General features: G+C 55.6%; 1 protein-coding gene across 1 annotated transcript in view; it reads right to left on the reverse strand.

Moving 5' to 3' along the window:
- Positions 1-19,236, reverse strand: part of KIAA1614 (KIAA1614 ortholog) — a 42,981-nt gene extending 23,745 nt beyond the window's left edge. Inside the window, 4 exon segments of the mRNA XM_043485671.1 lie at positions 3,915-4,058; positions 15,053-15,116; positions 15,962-16,908; positions 18,571-19,236. Of these exon segments, the coding sequence (XP_043341606.1) occupies positions 3,915-4,058; positions 15,053-15,116; positions 15,962-16,908; positions 18,571-18,617 (1,202 nt within the window). The 5' untranslated portion in view covers positions 18,618-19,236.
- Between the last annotated feature and the right edge of the window lie 292 nt (positions 19,237-19,528).

A 19,528-nucleotide genomic window follows, 5' to 3' on the forward strand; every position in this document is an offset into this window, starting at 1 on the left:
AGCATACGGGCTATACTTTCTAAGAGGAAGAACACTCGGCTTTACAGGTGGTATATTCCTCATCTAAAAAGGAAGTCCATGTCCTCTCAGCTACATCAACGACCTTAAACTTTACAGTCAAGCTGGTGAACTCAGTCATCCTGGAATTCATGCCAAAGGTAGAAATAATAATTTTGTTCTAAAAGAAGTAAAGGAGGGTTTTCCCTGGTGGTCCAGTGATGAAGACTGTGCTTCCAATTCGGGCGGGGTGGGTGGGGGTGGGCGGTGTGTGTTCTGATCCTGGTCAGGGAACTAAAATCCCACATGCTATATAGCAGCATGCCTAAAATAAATCAAATAAAATTCTCAAGTACTGCCTTCATTAAGAAGAAGAAGAAATGAAGAGATGCGCAACAGCTTAATCCCATGAGGTATGCTGCTGTGTGCGTGCTCAGTCATGTCCGACTCTTTGCGACCCCATGGACTGTAGCCCACCAGGCTCCCATGTCCATGGAATTCTCCAGGCCAGAATACTGGAGTGGGGTGCCATTTCCTTCTCTGGGGAATCTTCCCGACCCAAGGAGCAAACCCACATCTCTTGCGTCTCCTGCACTGGCAGGCAGATTCTTTACCGCTAGCACCACCTGGGAAGCCCCAATCACATAAGGCACCTTCAGTTCAATTACTGAATCCCCGAGGTCCCCACCAGCAGTGCTGGGACCCGTGCATAAAGGTACGGTGAGGATCTTGGAGACAACTGCGGAGCAAATAAGGCACTCCAGCAGCAAGCAGACCCCACACCTTGTCAACATGAGGCACTGCCGACGCCTCCGCGACTATCCCTCTCTGAGAGGATCCTGTCTGCTTGGACGCTGGTACCAAACAGCCTCTGCAGAAAAGCCCCTTTCCACCACAGCGCTGTCCGAGCCACACAGGCAGCCCGACCCGGCCACCGACACAGGACGCCAGCACTTGCGGTGTCCCCCACCCAGGTCCTGCCTCTCATGGGCGTGTTCTGCCCTCCTGGCACCAGGAACACCAACCCAGCTGTGCCTGTCCCCCCAACAGCAAGAGCTTGCGCTTCCAAGAGCTCTCCATTTCTGCACTGATTCACTTCCAGAAAATGCGGCTGCGGCTGGCCCCCTCCTCACCTCCTGGAAAAGCCTGTCTGTTCAGGATGGCCCCAGCCACCTCCAGCTAGACCTGAGATAAAGAAGACCTTCTGGGGGCTGCTGTGCCTGTCTGTCCCACTCTTCCGTCAGCTTTCATCAGGCTGCTCTTTGGAACGAGTGATTTCTCTGGGCTCAGGGGGGTGGAGGAGGGGCTCCTGCGTCTAATGAGGCCCTGGGCCTATGTGGCATCGCCACGTTAGCTCAGCACGGCTCTCCAGGGTGATCTGACAAGCGTAACCTTTAGAAGCATCTGCAGCAAGCCATCTGGCGTTGATTTTTCAGCTATACCCTCTGAGGATTCACCAGTGCTGCCAAGTCAAAGTAATTCTTTTCTGGACACAGCAGCTGCTAAAGTGGGTCACCTTGCATTTCAATTGCATTTCTACTGCCAGAGAACAGCCTGGTGAGAGGGAACCTACTTTAAGGTTAGTGACCTGGGGTTGTCGTGAGCTGCTGATGCAATGTGGGGAAGAGGAAGTGTCCCAAGGTACATTTACATCATCTGGTCTGCTTTGCAGATTTTTGCTGTTATTGTTCAGTCGCTCAGTCATGTCTGACTCTTTATGACCCCGTGGACTGCAGCACTCCAGGCCTCCTTGTCCTTCACCGTCTCCCGGAGCTTGCTCAAACTTATGTTCATTGAGTCAGTGATGCCATCCAACCGTCTCATCCTCTGTTGCCCCCTTCTCCTCCTGCCTTCAATCTTTCCCAGCATCAGGGTCTTTTCTAATGAATCTGCTCTTCGCATCAGGCGGCCAAATTATTGGAGCTTTAGCTTCAGCATCAGTCCTTCCAATGAATATTCAGGTTTGATTTCCTTTAGGATTGACTGGTTTGATCTCCTTGCAGTCTAAGGAACTCTCAAGAATCTTGCCTGTTTTGCAGCTACCCAACTCAACCTCAGTACCTACAGAAAGTGGAACAGGAGGGCTCCATGCAAGTCTAAGGCTCTGGGCCACGCATACATGCAGAGAAGAACAGTCAGGATGCTTCAAAGGAGGCACTCCCATTCCTAACTAGTGTCCTCCAGCCAGAAAGAAACAAGACACAAAATGCAAAGATAACAGGGGAGCTGGCCGGGTACCTCTCGCCAGGATTTAGGGTCTCCTGAGCCCCTCTCCTAGAGTCACAGTGACACTGAACCCAGAGGCGAGCGGCAGCCCTCCGCTCTTGTTGAAGTGATCTCAAAGGTGCCAGGAAGGTCCTCAGCCTTTAATAAGCCAGCTCAGCATCCCCGTCAAAGAGCACGGAGTCCAGTTCCGCTGAGAATCCTCGCTCCCTCTAGTACCCACTGCGCCTAAGAAGCCACAGGCCTGGTCAGCCACAGATGGTCCCGCTGGGGCCTGGGGCAGTTGGACCTGGGCTGGCAGCCTCACTGCAGGTCAGGTGCACCCGCCAACTCCACCTGTAAGTGATTCCTTGGGGCGCATCATACATGGAACAAGCACAGAGATGGGGATGGGATGTCACGCAAGGGGTAGCTACCCGTGTGGAGTGCTGAACATCCTTCCACTTGTTCTTTTCTCATCTCTTCATCCCTGACGAGCTCACCCGCCCTCATGGCCCCAGCACTATGAGATCGGGATGATGCCTACATCTACAGTCTGACCTCTGTCCTCCTCCTCAGCTCCTGTATCCAACTGCCTGATAAGCATCTCCAGTGGGTGTTCTGAGGGCACCCCTCCCAAGCCTAATCCTGCACTGAGGGTTCCTGAACCTCCAGATACCAAGTCAGAACCCTGGGCTCCATCCTGGATGCACCCCCTTCTCATGCTCCCCTCATCCAGGTGATTGCATGATTCAGTCAGAGGTAACACTTGTAGGGTACTCACTACATGCCTGGGGCTGTTCTAAACACTTTATATGAACTCACAGAACCCTCACAATAACCCTGAAAGACAGGCTCTGGTATAATTCCCATTGTGCAGAGAGGCAAACCGAGGCACAGGGGCTTTCGCAAGAGCACACAGCTAGGAAGTGGCAAAGCCAGAACTCAGCGGTCTGTTTCCAGAGTCTTAACCACTTCTCTGCTGCCTCATTAAGCCTGTTGCTCTGGCTCTGGGCAACCTTGCATCTCCATTCTCTCCCTCCACCACTGCACACTGTCCCCCTAGTTCCCCAGATCCAACCATCCCTGCAGCTAGAGCAGCTTTACTGGAATACAAAGGTGATGGTGCTACCCAGCTGCTTGAAATCCTTTGGTGGCTCCTAGCTATTACATGAGGCTTCCAAACTGTCCATCAGTCCTAGAGGCCTCCGTGACTGGCCTCCACTGAGCCTTCTGGCCCAACGCCTGAGAATACTGCTTCTGCTCAGTTTCTACCTGGGGATGCTCACCCCTGCCTCCCTCATCTGTACAGTAAACATCTATGTTTCCTTTAAGCTCCAACTTAGAATCCACCTCCTCCAAGCTTCCCCTTCCTTTCCAGGTGGAGTTACAGTAGACTTCCAGCCCTACACACACGTCTTTCCTCTCCTACACCACAGTCCACAGAACTGTACTGACCCATCTGCTGGTCCTTCTCCCTGGAGACTGTGACACCTCCGTTGCCCCAGGGAGGCTCGGGTTATGTTCCCTAACATGCCATCCATAGGCTCTCAGTGAAGATGTACTAACTGACTAAAAGAATGAAAGTGATGCCTGACATGGGAAGAACTCCCACACAGACCACGGGGGAGGAGTGAGCGGCGGCATTTTGGCTGGATCCCATCTCTTCTCCTGCCGTAGCCCATACCGGCCGGCCTGGCCCGGGCCCCACTCACCGGCTGCACAGGGCAAGGGTGGGCACGATGTCATGGCTGGCACGGACGGGCCGGGTCCTGGCCTTCATGCGGGCTCTCTGCAGCAGATGCTTGGCTTCTTCATGCCTGGGGCTCAGCACGGGCTCCGGCTTGGGACCGAAGGTCCTGCAGCGTGGCACGCGGGCCAGAGCAGGTGGGGGGAGGGATTAGAAGAAAATAACAGGGATTAGGAGGGCTTTAACAGTGTCGAGTGGGGCTGTGCCAGAAACAGCCCCGCATGGAAGCCTTCCTTGGCCAACTCCCACACGGAGGGCACCAGCCTGGGGCCTGGCGACTCTGGAAGGAACTGGCCCACCCTGGACAGCTGCTTGGAGACCGGAGGCAGAGACCCCAGGAGGATCTAGAAAAGGGTAAGGGAGAATCCATATTACTCCATTGTTCCTTCCCTGGGCAGACAGCAGGAGTTATCTGGGAGGAGGGGAAGGAAAGGGCCCAGGGCTGCTGGGCTGGGCCTGTGCCCAGCCAGATGGTCTCCACACGCGTCACCTCCCTCTCTCCTTCTGTCTCTCGGCACCCACACACACCCACTCAAGCTCACAGCGGACCGTCCTGAGTGCTCGCCGCAGACACAAGGCGTCAGGACCCTGCCCATCACCGCTCTGCTCCTCTGAGAGAATGACATTTTTATAAGTCCCGGTGATTTCCTGCCTCAGTTCCAATCTTAACCCAATAGACATCAGGTCAGGTCCGAGAGGAACTAAGCTGGACCCACATCACGTCAGCAAACGGCTCCCTCCTCATCATAACGAGGGTCTTCTCCCAGCAGCCCTCACCACCTCCCAGCTGCGCTGCCTCCCCGGCCAGTCCAGAGCTGCTGAAAATGACAGCAGCCTTTTTTCAAAGCCATCTCCCGGTGACAGAGTGGCAGGTCGCAGGGATAATAGCCGCCCCACAGCCTCCCGCTGACCGGAGGGCCCTCTCCACAGGCAGGCTGACCCAGGGGCAGGTGCGCTCTCTGCCTGACAGATGAGGGTGTTCCTGAGCAGAGAGGAACATGTGGTGTGTCGCTCAAGGTTGAACATCAAGTGAAGCGGAGCAGACGACAGCCAGCCCCACTGCCTCCAGCATCCTTGCCGCACCCTCCAGCTCCTCCCCGCCCCGGGTCCCAGAGCCGGCCGAGCCTGCTGCGGCTGCAGCCAGACACACTCTCTGATGCGATGTCTGCACCCCCCGCGGCTGCCCTTGCCCTTCCTCGCTGTCACATACGCTGGGCTGTCCTCACCAGGGAGGGGCCGCAGAAGGAGGACTTGGGCGGCTAGAGGCTCAGGCCAGCCTGCGTCTCAGTCTGCAGCCCGCCAAATCCCGTGCCTTCCCCAGCCCATATGTCACCTGGAGAAAGGGGACTCGTCTTGACAGGGGGGATGGTACCAAGTCATTTCCTAGGTGACAGATGATAGAGATGTGAGTGGAAAATGGCCCAACCCTGAGGCCTACTTGGGACAACCTTGGACGAGCGCTGGGCAGTCTATGATTTCTTTCTTTCTTTTTATTTTCCCATTATTTGCACCTAATCCTGCTTTGGGGCCAAGATAAAAACTAAGAACTGCCAGAATAAAGGCACCATCTGTGCCTATGGACCCTGGCAGGGCCCAGGCATGGTTCTGGAACCAGGAGGGCTTCCAGGAGAGAAGGAGGAGTGAGCTCCCAAGGCCCGCTGCCCTGGGAGGCGAGGAGCCCTCTGTGCAGCTTCCCGAGCAGGCAGGGCCTCCAACGCACCGCTGAGAGCAGCTGTGCTCCCCGGGGCTCCGGCTCCGCCAGCAGAGATAATGAGGTTACCAGCCCGGAGAGACGCCTCTGCAGCCACGGGCCTCTGGCTGCCAGCCCGCACGCTCAGAGCCTTCCGGTGACAGCTGTGGCCGCCCGGCTGTCGGAGGGCATTTGTCACAAGACCTGGTGGGCAGGCAGGGGGGCTCCAGGCAGCTGGCCAGATGCTGTCAGGAATGGCCTCGCCCCAGGTTTTGAAGCCATTTTCCAGCTTTGCTGTTTTTTCTTTCTGCTCTCTCTACTTGGCGCTGTTTTTTTTTTCCTTTTCATCAGCTGCCCTGCTTTGGTTTCTGGCAGACAAAGCCGGTTTCTCCACTGATTAGAAAAGCAGGGTTTTTTGGAGGCGCCTGGAGGCATCCACGCAGGAACAAACTGAGCAGGGAGGAGAGAGGCAGCCACCTTCCCAGACAGTGGACAAGGTCAGAAGGGCAGCTGGCTCTCGGTCATGGTGTGCTCTGGAGTAGGTGGGCCCTGACAACCCTGTGGCTGGAAAGGGGTCTTTCTCCCCAGCGGCAGGGGGCAAGCAGGTGCAGCTCCAGGAACTGCCCTAGTCTCCCCCCACCCCCACTTCGCTGCATTGTCCTGGTCCACCCAAGGGCCGCCGACCCCGCCAGGCAGACAGGTTCACATTCCGCTGTCTGAGGGAGACCCTCCACTCGCACATGCCCACAGCCCTGGAGCCAACCCCTCCCCATCATGACTACAGCCCAAGGTCCCCGCTCCCACGGTCCCTCTGCAGATTGCCTGGCAGGGCTGGGGCGGTCCCTGCATGGCTCAGCAAAGACTTTCCACCTGAGCAGAGAGAGCGGATGTCACTGCCGTGAGAGCTCGAACATGCAGGGCTCGTGAGCTCAGCGGGTGGGGCACTGGGTTAAAGAGGCTGAATGCTTCCCCTGGGCCTCAGTTTCCCTGTCTGTAAACAGTTGGATTTGTACAGAGAGAGAATCCACGTTGCTACCCCATGAACCTATGTCTTTGGCCAGGTAGTCTGAAGTACCACAAGACCGGGTGGGGAATCTTGAGGTCCTTTCCTAGGGAGCTCACCCTGCAGATGCTTGGCCCTCAAGAAGCAGCAACGCCTCAAACAGCTAATTGTGGGGGACAACGGGAGATCCACGTGAGTCTCCTGGCCCTTCCAGCCGCCCTTCCAACCACAGCGTCCTAAGCTGCCCCCAGGACAAAGAGCAGCAGGAAAGCCCCGCCCACTCTGATCTCTCCATCTAAGCCCCGCGTCCTGGTAGAGAGACCAGCTGAGCCCTGCCTGCAGCTCCCCTCCCAGCCAGGCACAGCCAGATCAAGATCTCCAGTCAGGACCACCACCGTTTCCTCCCAGTCAGGGAGGTCAGGGAGACAGAGCAGCCTCCTTCTGCAGCCACCGTAATCCTGGATTAAAATAATAAGCTCCAGCCAGTCTGGCTTTAACCCTTTCATCCCAGGAACATGAATTAGGGAAACAATTTGGGATGGAAAGGGATCTGACATTTCCCAGAGTCCAGGATGCAGCAAGGAGAAGGAACATCTATAGTGACTAAACACATTCACCTTTCTGCCCAGCCATTGTGCCATTTTTGTACATTAGAGAGCTTTCATATGACCAAGACTAGAGCGTTCCTCTGTCACACTGTGTGCAGCTCCCCAGGTGAGGGGAACAGTGGGCTCGGAACCTATTCTGGACCACGTATTCCATGTGGGCAGGGGCCTGTGAGCTCACTGTTATAGACGCCTTCTTCCCAGGGCTGCAGGACATGCACAGAATAGACCTTAGAGCGAAGGTCAGAAGTGTGTTTCCGGGACAGCCTGTTGTTGTTCAGTCACCAAGTCCTGTCTAACTCTTTGCGACCCCATGGACTGCAACACGCCAGGCTTCCCTGTCCCACACTGTCTCCCAGAGGCTGCCCAAGTTCATGTCCACTGGGACAGCCTGCCCGGCTTCTCATCCTAGGCTGCCACTTAGCTGTGTCACCCTGGCAGGTGACTTGGACGTTAAGGTTCGGCTTCCTCCTCTCCTAAAAAAAGAGCTCAGTTGTTAAGTGAAACCGACCCCCTCAGAAGAACTGAGCACAGAGCCGGGCACTTGATGAGATACAATCAATGTCAGCATTTATTATCATCACTGCTTTTATTATTTGCACCATTATTTTGTTAAGTTCCTCTCACCCCCTTGCTGAGAGAAAGATGGAATCCCTGAACGTGAACCAAAATCACCTGCCAAAGAGATCCCCTGTCATCTTGGGGATGTCACACAAAGGCATGTTCAGAAGCGACAGACTATCTTGAAGCTGGAGAGGGCTTGGTGGGTTTTGTCCTGGACCTTTGGAGCCCTGCACAGGGCTCAACAGAAAAGGCAATTTCCATTGAACAGGGAGCTGGAGGAGGCTATTTGGTAGCAGAGGGAAGCTGCTACCCAGAAAATAAATGGGCACTTCTCTCAAAATAGAAGGAGGAGCGGCATCCTTAAGAATGGCACATATCCAGAGAAAAGTATAATCTGAAAAGATATGTGCACCCCTATGTTCATTGCAACACTATTTACAATAGCCAAGACATGGAAGCAACCTAAACATCCATCGACAGAGGAATAGAAAAAGAAGATGGAGTACATATACACAACGGAATAAAAAAAGAATCAAATCATGCCATTTGCAGCAACATGGATGGACCTAAAGATTATCATACTAAGTGAGGTAAGTCAGAAAGAAAAAAACAAATACCGTATGATATAATTTACATGTGAAGTCTAAAATACAAATGAACCTATCTACAAAACAGAAACAGAGTTACAGACACACAGAACAGACATGTGGTCGTAAAAGAGGAGGTGGGATGGGGGAGGGAAGGATTGGGAGTTTGGGGTTAGCAGATGCAAACAATTGTATACAGAAAGGAGAAACAACAAGGTCCTACTGTATAGCAAAGGGAACTACATCCAATATCCTATGATAAACTATAATGAAAGAAAAAATGAAAAAGAATATATGTATAACAATCACTCTGCTGTACACAACACCGTAAATCAACTATACTTCAATAAAATAAAACAAATAAATAAAAAAGGATGGCTGCTGTGGGATACACCTTATTGAACACCTTTGAAAAGACGTGTGCGGAGGCGTGCAGAGCTTCCCTAGGTCGTCGACTGCTTACTGGGAGAGCAAAGTGGTTCTGTCCTTGCCTTCTTGAAGAAGGAAAAGGAGAACAAATCCCTGTGGGTCTCCCCCTTGGTCAGCACTGCATGTGTGGAGGCAGGTGACCACGACACCCCCAGGTAGAGGGACAGTGGCCTATTCCACTCTGAAGGCCAGGGAGGAAGGCTTCCTCTTGAATTTCAGCCCAGCTCCTCACAGATGAATGATCTGAGCAAATTAACTTTCCTGGGCCCCTCTATTCATAAAGATTGGGACCAAAATGAGATTTTCACGTGTGGGGTGTATGACTGTGACAGTGATATGGAGGAAAGTTGCAGGCGACACTCACTGTGAGGGAGGGTTTGAAGGGATAGCATCCTTCCTTCTCCATGGGGACTCAGAACCCTAGATGCCTCAGGGGTGTGTTTGTAGTTGAAAACACTGGTGAGTGGCTAAATGTAATTTTCTTCTTTTTAGTTTTAGTCTTTGCAGGTTTGAGAGTGGCAAGGGGTTTCCTCTAGTTCTCCTTCGTGTCTGTATATCTGAGTTGGGGGAAGGATAGAGAATGGCAGGGGGCGGTATGCAGGACGGGCAGGGGCTCAGCTGGTCTTCGTTACGCCTTGAACCAGGGGGTGCCCTCAGGTACACCTGCAGCCCTGAGATTCCTGGGACGAGGAGAGCTGCTTCTCTCACGCTCACGCCCAGGACTCCCTCCTGCCACACCACACCCTCCCTGGTAGGAGGACCCCATTTCCTGGCAGTGCTGGGACACTGCCATGCACTGTGGCCTGGTACCCAGGTAGCCTGGTAAGGGGGGTTGCAGGTCATTCTGGCTCCCCAGCAAGGTTCTGGACTTTCTGGTTCCCTAGACTCAGGGGGTCATGAGGAGTCCTGGAGGTGAGCATGAGACCCCCCCCAAGAGTCACAGGGCTGCAGGGATACCTGAGGACAAACCTAGGAAAGGGTGTAATGAAGACTATCTGAGCCCCTGCCCATCCTGCGTATACCTGGCCATTCCCTATCCTGCCCACCGACTCAGGTGTGTGTGTGTGTGTGTGTGTGTGTGTGTGTTAGTCAGTCGGTCATGTCTGACTTCTTGTGACCCATGGACTCCTCTGTCCATGGGATTCTCCAGGCAAGAATGCTGGAGTGGGTAGCCATTCTCTTCTCCAGGGAAACTTCCTGCTCCAGGAGTTGAGCCCGGGTCTCCTGCATTGCAGGCGGATTCTTTACCATCTGAGCCACCAGGGAAGCCCGTCGGTTCTGATACACTGACACAAGGGAAAACTGAGGAAACCCCTTGCCACTCCCAACCTTGTCAAGAGGAGAGAGACAGAAAATGTCCCTCCATTTCCTCCTACCTTACTTAAAATCTAAATGCCCAGGCTCTCCAGAAATGGCCTCAGCCCACACTCCCACCCTGTGTCCTGATGGTATCTTCCATCCAATCCACCATGTACCTCTCCATGTCTGCAGGTCTTACCCATCTGGAATGTCGTCTCCTGGCTCCAATCAGATCTGATCAAGCCCACAAGGGCATCCACCCCCGGGTGAGCCCTCAGTTACACTCATACACGTGTGCTTCTGGCAAACATATTCTGAATGTCTGTACCGTGCTGACACTTGGCAGGTCCCAGGTCCCAGAGAGAATAGCACGGTCCTTGCCCCACAAGGAGCTCCAAAGGAAGATCCACCAGCAACAGCCAAAGTTGGTGGAGGCAGAGTGGGCAATGAGGGCAAAGTGGGAATTCCTTCTGAAATTACACACGGTGTAATGCTAGGTAATAAATTAAGTTTTAAAAGCCCAGGGTTTTCTCACAGTTGTGGGCCTGACCGCTTGAGCCACAGCCCAGGCCTCTGAAATTCTTGAGGGTTCCCTGTCTGCCCCTCCTGTAAACTGGAGCCTGCAGACAGCTTCGGGGCAGAGAGTTTTGACTGCTAGCCGTCTCCATGGAGGCCTGAAAATCGGAACCCAATGTCTGTTCCTTCTTTTCTCGTGATGAGGTATACACACTGAGACCGGGCTCCCTCTTCTGAGCCTCCGTTTCTGTATCTAGAAATGGGCACAACTCCGCCACAGGGATGGGGGCAATCAACAACCCAGGAAGTCCTCTGTGCTTCCTTCATCATCACAGCACAAATGAAACACCCCAGAGATCCTGTCCCCTCCACTGACCCTACAGCTGAGCAGGGGTTAAAGCCCCTGCAGACACACTTCCGGGTCTGCCCCTCCGCCCCCCAAAGACGACAGACATGGAAGGCCCTGATTTGAAGCGGAGCAAGCCTGGGTCCCACAGCACTGCCTCCCCAACCAGCTTGCCCAGGCAGGCCCCGGGCCTCAGGGGGCCTCCCTGGGGCCTGCAGCAGCCCAGGGCTGAGTGCTTTTTTGTAAAGAGTCAACTCCCTTCCCGTGCAGGGCCTGGGGTGAGGATGGCGCTGATGGCAGCGGCTTCTTTGGTTTCATGTACTTTCTGCACAGGCAGGGTTCATCTGGGGTCCTAAGGCAATGGATAATCCTGCTGTGCCCTCCCAGAGCCTCAAGACAGTGGACAGACCGAGCGGTCCTGGCCGTTTGACAAATAGCGGGGACGGGACACCACAGGCTTCTAAGAATGGATGAGGGCGGAGCCCCCGAGCAGAGTGCCCTCCCCCTCCCATCTTTGATGAGTCCAGTGCTCACACACGGCTGTGAGCGAGGTCATCGCTGACAGTACCGACCCCCACTGGGCCTCCCTGAAGTGCTTTTGTTGTGTTGTTCAGTCACTCAGTCATGTCCGACTCTTTGCGACCCCATGGGCTGAAGCATGCCAGATGTCTCTGCCCTGCATCAACTCCCGGAATTAGATCAAATTCATGTCCATTGAGTCAGTGATGCCATCCAACCATCTCTGTCATCCTGAAGTGCTTACCCCTCACCTTGTCTTCTCCCCACAAATCAAAGCCCCATTTCCCAAATCATGTCAATGGCGACTTAGGAGAGAAACAAGCTTGGTCTATACTTGAGAATACCAGGCTAGGGGAGGGGGCCAAGGACTCCCAGACCCCTAACCCAAGGCGTTACCTGTGGGGACAGCTTGTAGCAGTGCAGCATAATGGTTAGAGAACAGCCCTTGGTGCCAAGCAGTTTTGACTGTGAACCCTGACTCCAACGCTTAATAGCTTTATCACCAGGCAAGTTGCTCAGCCTCTGCCCAGAGGGGTCTCTGTCAGTGAAATGGGAACAGTTAACATGTGGTTATTAGGATAATGTCAGGATGTGGTACAGCACAAGGTCTGGAACTGAGCCTCAGCATGGTCTTCTGGAAGGAGAGACCACAAGGTGGCCTGTCCTCTGGGATGGAGTCTCCTTTCCTCCCTCAGTAGACGGGACAACCATTTGGTTCTGGGACATTTCTGGTGTTCCCTCGGCATCTCGGGGGTCTCGCCTCCACAGCTGACTCTCCTTGTGACCACCTGCAATGAGTTGGGCTAACCCCGCCAGTCAGACAAGGTCTGGTGTCTTGGGCTCTGCTGTTTCACCATCATTTTGGGTTTCTTGTCTTACCACCATACAGAGCAGTAACAACTGAGGACATAAATACATGCTGGGTTAACCTGGTTGTTACTGACCAGATTAATGATCAATCGTCAACCTGGTGATTATTTGGTTGTAACACTGAACTACACTGATGCTAAACTTGACTGAGTGTGAAACCAGACCTTTTATGCCTCAAACGTTGAGAAGATGCAAGGGGCTCACTGCCAGAACACGTCGTGACTGATGTCCTGACCCTTTCAGGATGGCCATCATGACGACCACCATGGTCCCAGAGTCTACGCTGTCCAGGGTCCTCAGCCCCTCCGTGCAGACCATGTGGCCAGGGGTACAGGGCTGAGGGAAGTGTGCCTTATTTCAAAGGTCGTTCAGGAAGCTCAGATATAGAGAAGGAGCAGCAATAAAACCGTCCTGCTTAGGGGAGAAGATGGAACCTGCAAGGTCTCAGGGACTGCTTTAGTATCTGCCCGGAAGTCTCGGGAACAGAGCCAAATGAGGAACCCTGTCCCCAGGGGCCTCTGGACATGGCTGAACTTCCTCCCATCCATGCAGCAGGCGTGCTTTCTGGCTCTTCAGCCTGGGTGTCTACTCAGCAGGGTGCAGGTCACCAATAAAGGTCCATGGGGCACTGTGAATGACCTTCTAAACAAGCCAAGGGGACAGCTTTCCCTTGAAAACTCAGAGACAGGCCAACTCTGTGCCTGGATATATGCTGGGCATCCACCTCATTCCACATATAAACACATATGAGATCATCATACAATATACATATGCACACCTCTACACAGTCTACACCTCTACACACATACATTGTGTGTGTGTTTAGTCGCTAAGTTGTGTCTGACACTTTGCTACCCCCTAGACTGTAGCTCACCAGGCTCCTCTGTCCATGGGATTCTCTAGGCAAGAATACAGGAATGGGTTGCCATTTCCTTCTCCTGGGGATCTTCCCAACCCAGGGGTCAAACCCACATCTTCTGCATTGCAGGCGGATTCTTTACCGCTGAGTCACTGTAAACGGCAGACCCTAACCCACTGCAAATGGTCTGGTGAAATAATAGTTCAGAAATTCCTACCCTGAGCATTCTACACAGATGCCATCTCCTTGCAGGACTAGGGGAAAGCCCCTCCTGACCCCCCATGGTTGAGGTTCTTGTCCTTTAAGATGGTGTTTTAATTACCTAGTATCCAACATGCAAGTCAGGAGCTTCAGCTTCTTTCAATAGTGATCTCTGGACAACCCCCATGGACATCCTGCAGTTGAGCCTTCCTCCCACCCAGGGAAGACAGAGTCAGGACGGGGGGACGTGCAGCTGCCGAAGAGGAGGCCCCAGCTCCTCTAGGCACAAGTTATGTTTGCCCAGGCAGGGTGTCTCCTTTATGGCTCCCCAGGAAGGATGAAGGGACAGGGCAGGGGACAGGGTATCACCGAGGACCACGGCCACAAGCCTCTACACTGTGGCTGGGCTAGATGCCAATGTGAGGAGAGGCTGAACACAGTGGCCAGGGAGGCAGGAAGAGACCCCTGGAAGAAGGGGGGGGCAGCTACGATTCCAAATCACAAATAATGAGGGAAGAAGGAGCCAGACAGCCCCCTCTCCACCAGGCTCTCAGCCACAGCCAAAGTCAGTGAGAAGGCCAATGGTCGAGCAGAGATGGAATCTCCTGAACCTGGGCAGCCCTCACTGTGTGAAAACAGAACTGGGGGTCCACATACTCTGGAGGGGAGGTCAAGCCAAGTGGAATTTAGTGGGCAGGGAATTTGCAGAAGAGACACTGCTGCCCTCTGCGCTCTGCAGAAACCATAAGACCCGCAGGCGGGTGACGTCACTGCACAGAAAGGGGAAATGCGGCTGCTCCCCAGTCCTGAGACCTCGCTCAGCCTCACGTGCCAGGTGTGCAGTGAAGACAGAGGATGAGGCTAAGCCCTGGGCCGCCACCGATGGAGCCACAGACGGCCCCCTTGCCCTCCCGGAAGATACTCCTCTCACCTGCCTGGTCATGACACAGCCCCATGGCCACCCACCCCCACCCCAGGTGCCCAGCTTTCCTCGGACATCAATGGAGGGGCTGGAGCAAAGTCGGGGAGGTTGGGGGAGATGAAGACCTTTACATCAGCCAGCACACCCCTTGACTGGGAAAGGAACTGTCAGAGTAAAAGCCTTGCATTCGCATGCTTTCCCCAAGGATTTTCACATCCATTGAGTAAACTCTGGGAGTTGGTGATGGACAGAGAGGCCTGGCGTGCTGCAGTCCATGGGGTTGCAAACAGTCAGACACGACTGAGCGACTGAACTGAACTAATCTTGCGTTCAGTCCCACAACAGTCCGAAAAGTACATGAGACAGGTATTACTTGGCCCACTTGAAGGATAAAGCAAAAGGCTGGGGCAGGGAAATGAGCCCCAAGTTGCAGAGCAGGTGGTTTGCAGTGCTCCAAGCATTGTGCTCTGCATCCCACAGTTTTGCACAGACAGCAGGGCCACCACCTGGGCATCAGGGGGTGATGGGTGCCTCCGAGGAGGTCTCCGGGAGGAGCCATGGCTGCCTGCCGGGTGCAGCTGCTTCATCCCCTCCCCCTCTCCGGGTCTCCTACTCTCCTGCCTTGGAGCAAATGAAGGGACAGGGACAACGGCCAGGAGAGACGCAGAGAAGATGTGTGCCCTGAGCGCTTACCTGTTCTGGTCCGAGTCCTGAAGGGAGATGCCGGAGTCCCAGTCCACGTCCCCGGCTAGTCGCTCTAGGACCCAGAGAAGAAGCAGAGATTAGGGCAGAGCCAGGAGCTGGGCTCTCAGCTGCCACTTAATGAGCACAAGCATGGAGGAGAAAGTTTTCTCCAGCAGCCATTTACTCCCCCGGATAATTCCAACCCCCCAGGTGGAGGCTCAGCCTGTCGCAGTGACTGCTGGTGGGCACTATCGTGGGCTGAGGGCCCACGGGGGTCTTCTCAAGCGCTGGGTGTGGGAGGCAAGAGCGTGGCTAAGGCCTGAACACTTGCAGCACCACGGCCGCCTGAGCTCAGCCCGCCGGCCTGGAGGCTGCGTCTCTCTGTGGGGAGGGGCTCCTACCCAGGGACAATGAAGTCCACCGCAGGCTGAGGACCTGTCATCGTCAAAAAGCCACTGTCGAAAGAACCACAGGGAACAAACTGTGGAGGTTTTCCCAGTGGTCTGGGACAGGGGTCTCCAACCTCTGGGATCTAATGCCTGATGATCAGAGGTGGAGCTGATATGGTAATAATAGAAATAAAGTGCTCAATAAACATCATGCGCTTGAATCATCCTGAAACCATCCCTACCAGTCTATGGAAAAATTGTCTTCCATGCAACCAGTCCCTGGTGCCAAAAGTCAGGGACTGGTGGTCTGGGGGGTCTGGGGGTGGCCTTTAGCAGATGGGGCTGGCTGTGAGGTGATAAAGAATCTGTGGCAAAGCCCAGACTAAGAGGACAACCGAGGAATCTGGTGATAAACAGCTGTGCTCTCCCACTTTCCCACCCCTCCCCTCCGAGGTAACCCCCATCTCCCTTTCCTTCTCCTGGATTCCCCCCACTGCCCCACCCCCCAGACCCAGAGAGTGGGCCTTACCTGGCACAGCTCTATCCCAGCATGAAGTCCAGCCTGGGACTCCCACCTTGGAGGGGCCCTGCCCCGCAACACTTAGCATCTCCTGCAGCAGAAGGCGGTTCCTCTCCACACGGTCAGACAGGGACAAGGTGCTGCCACCGGTGCCCAGGACCCCCAGGTCCCCGGTTTTCCAGAGATCCCCCAGCAGGGCTGGTCTGGGGACAAAGTCCTCCTCGGAGGTCGGAGACAAGCTGTCCGGGTCTCCCGGGGCGACAAGACCATCCTGCCGGGGGTGTGACCTTCCTTTCCGCAGGGTGAGCTCGTGGGTGGTTTTGTTACAAGGACCAGAGCCCCTTGGCCGGCCTGGAGTGATCCTGTGGATGGGGCCCTCTTGCAGAGAGCTGGGCCCGGGCGGCAGAGCTCTGTCATGCTCAGGCCGTGTTTGAACACCCTCTGGAGGCCACGGGCTCCTTCTGTTCCAGCACTCGAGTACGGGGGCAGGAGACCTAGGCGGCCCTGTGTCCCCGTTCCTGGCGGGCTCCTCCTCAGTGAAGCTGCGGTCCAGCCGCCTGTCGTTCGGGTTCTGCATGTGATGGACCACCACAGCCTCGGGTGGGGAAGGCCCCTCTGACGGAGGCTTGGTCCCAACCACCTTGACTCGTCTGCTCTTGGGTTTCTTGAGGGCCGGCCGCTCGTGGGAAGGGAGGCCGGGGCCTGCCCCCTGTTTGCCTGCTGTCATCTTCTCCTTCAAGGCCCTCACCTTGGACTCCAGCACGGAGGGGCCCTGGAGCTGTATCCCCCGTGCCCCGGGAGGCCGGGGGGCCATTGGGCTGGGTGTTCCATCTTCTCCAGGGCAGGGCCAGGGTCTTGGGAGGTGTCCATTCTCCGGCTGTGGCTCAGGGCCACTTCTCTCCACAGCTGAGGTCACCTCCATGGAGCTGGCCGTTCTGCTCCCTCTTTGGGGTTCTCTGGAGGAGAAAACAGACAGAGCGCCTTAGACCCACTACCTGACCAGCTCCCACGACCTCCTGGGTCTCCATAGTGTCTTGGTATAGAGCCCTGTCTGGAGGAAGACAACTTGGGGTCAGATCAGGGGGTACCCCTGGACAATGTGAAAGCACCTTGGGGAGCACGAGTCTTTGGATGGTACAAATAAGTCATTACTGAGTTTTTTCTTCCAAGTCGGAGTAGTATTCTTATTTTTCTATCCCCATTTTACAGGTGGGGACAGTGAAGGGTCAAGCAACAGTTAATCTTCTGCCCAGTCTGGACCAGAGGGAAAATGGGGGCTGGATTTCCAGTCTCTGGCTTCGTGTTTTGCTGACAGGTGTCAGGCTTCAGGGGAGGATGGCAATTTCTACTCATGCCCACAAGCTCTTCCCTTTCCAAATGGAACCAATGTGGAGGATGGACTTCAGGATCTGACCTGCTGGTGGAAGGTGTCCCCCTTCCCTGTCCTCAAACCTCAGGCGTGAGCAGAGCTGTGCCCACAGGGCGGCTAGGATCAGGCACCAAGGCCTTTCAGCATCTGCTCAGTGCTGGGTAGGCCTAAAGGTACTTTCAAACACTCTCTCTCAAATTCTTACGCCATTCTGCCGGAACAGGGTTATGACCCTCATTTTTACAGAGAGACGGAGGCCCAGAGCCATTAGGAGACACCAAAGCTGAGGGAGGCCTGGCTAGGATCGCAAAGCTTCTCCTCCCAAGGTCAGGGCCCTTCCAAAGCACCCAGTGACCAGGACTGGGTCCTGGTCCCACCTCCCCTTAGTCCTATAGGAATATTGGTCTAGACAGGTAACCTGCCCAGACGACCGCTCCTTGGTGGCACACTTGATGTGTCAATATCTTCACAGGGAATACAAGTGAGCATGAGATTTTACTCGCCAAGCACTTCTGTGCACACATACCAGCCACAATGTCTTAATATTTATCCTGCTCTCGGAGACCATGCCCCTTCTACACCATACATCTAGATATGTCCCACTGCATGCATAAAAATCCACATTTACATAAATTACAAACTAGGGGTTAATTATTCACCTAATACTGACTAAAGATTCACTACAGAATTCTCTTAAATGCCAAGCCCCTCTACAGTCATTTATTACAACTCAGTTTTTAATACATTTCATGAATGCACATATTCCATAAAGCAAAACACACACACGCCAGTATGTTATGTCCGTTTTAAGGCCTGTCTTCGGGAGGACGAGATCATTGTCTCTACCAGTTCATCTAGAAGTGATCAATTTTGTCGTCACAGCCCAGCCACTGAGTCCTCTCTTCTAAGGTTCAATCCAGGAAGCAGGGGATTTGAAGGGTATGGGAATAATTTCCGTCACATTACCAGAGCTTTCAGGTAAAGTCTGGAACAGCATTGCAGAGATCACCCTTCTCTAGAGAGCTGTTAGGATGGATGAGACTTTCCTCGGGGGAACAGTGGGTACAGACTTGTGCGGCTCGGAGCCGCTGAAGTCTTGGGCCGAGCTCTGTGCTCGTCTAACCCCAACCCCGAGACGCTGAAATGAAGATGGTCGTGACGGGCAGGCCTCCCCCCGCGACCCTTCCTTCTCGCTCCCCCGGTCCCGCCATCCCCGGCCCGCCCGGGGCCTCGCCTCCTCCGTACTCACTGAAGGCTGCCGCCGGCAGGTCTGGGCGCCGCCTCCATCCCCTCCATCCCCGGGGAGACCAGGCCCTCCTCTCGCCCCCTCTCCCTCCCGGGTCCGCGGCGGGGAGCAGGGCGCGCGGGCTCCGGCCCGGGGCTCGGGGAGTGCGGCCCGCAGGCCTCGGCTCTCGGGGCGCGCCCGGCTCGGCTCCGGGCTCCGCGGGCCGCCCCGGGGTCCGGGTGGGGTCGGAACCGGGCAGCCGCCCCGCGGGCCGCGGCCTCCCTCCAGGTCCGGGGAGGGGACGCGGGGTCGGACGGGGAGGGCGCGGGAGGGCAGGAAGCGGCATGGGCGGCTAGCTCATGGCTCTGACACGGAGGGGGTGAGAGGCCAAGCCCGGCGCCTCCCCCGGCCGGGACGGGAAGAGGGAGCGGGAGAGCAGAAAGGAGGCGCGGCGGAAGGGGCTGGAGGAGCGGCCCTCGCTCGCACCCCGCCCCGCCACCCCGCGCGCTCCCCGGGGCCCCGGGCCCCGGACCCAGCGCCCAGCGGGGCCGCCCCTCCCGGGGCCGCCCAGACGTCTAAGCCGCCGGCCCGGCAGCGAGATCGGAGCCTCGGACGGGGCGGGGGCTGCCTTCCGGGCCGCCGGAGCTCACCCCTCCCGGCCCGGGTCGCCCCGTCCGCCGGGAGGGCGCTCGCAGCCCAGGCTTCGGGGAGAGCGCGGCGGTGAGACGCGGCTCCACGTGAGCCGAAGCTGCGGAAACACCGCGCTCTCCCCGGAGCTTCGCGGCGAGGCGTGTAACCCTACACCCGGGGCGCGGTGGGGGGAGGCTCGGCCGGCGGCTGGCGGCTGTCGGGGTGGAAGCCGAGGAATGCCCTTTGTCTGGACAACTTTTCCGGAGGAGGCGCCCTCTCCGAGGGGCTGTCTCCTTGGAGGTCAAGGTCATTTGTTTCCGCTTTCTAGCAGCGCGAGGGACACACGTGGTGG

The sequence above is a fragment of the Cervus canadensis genome, chromosome 13 (assembly GCF_019320065.1).
Source record: "Cervus canadensis isolate Bull #8, Minnesota chromosome 13, ASM1932006v1, whole genome shotgun sequence".
NCBI lineage: Eukaryota > Metazoa > Chordata > Mammalia > Artiodactyla > Cervidae > Cervus > Cervus canadensis.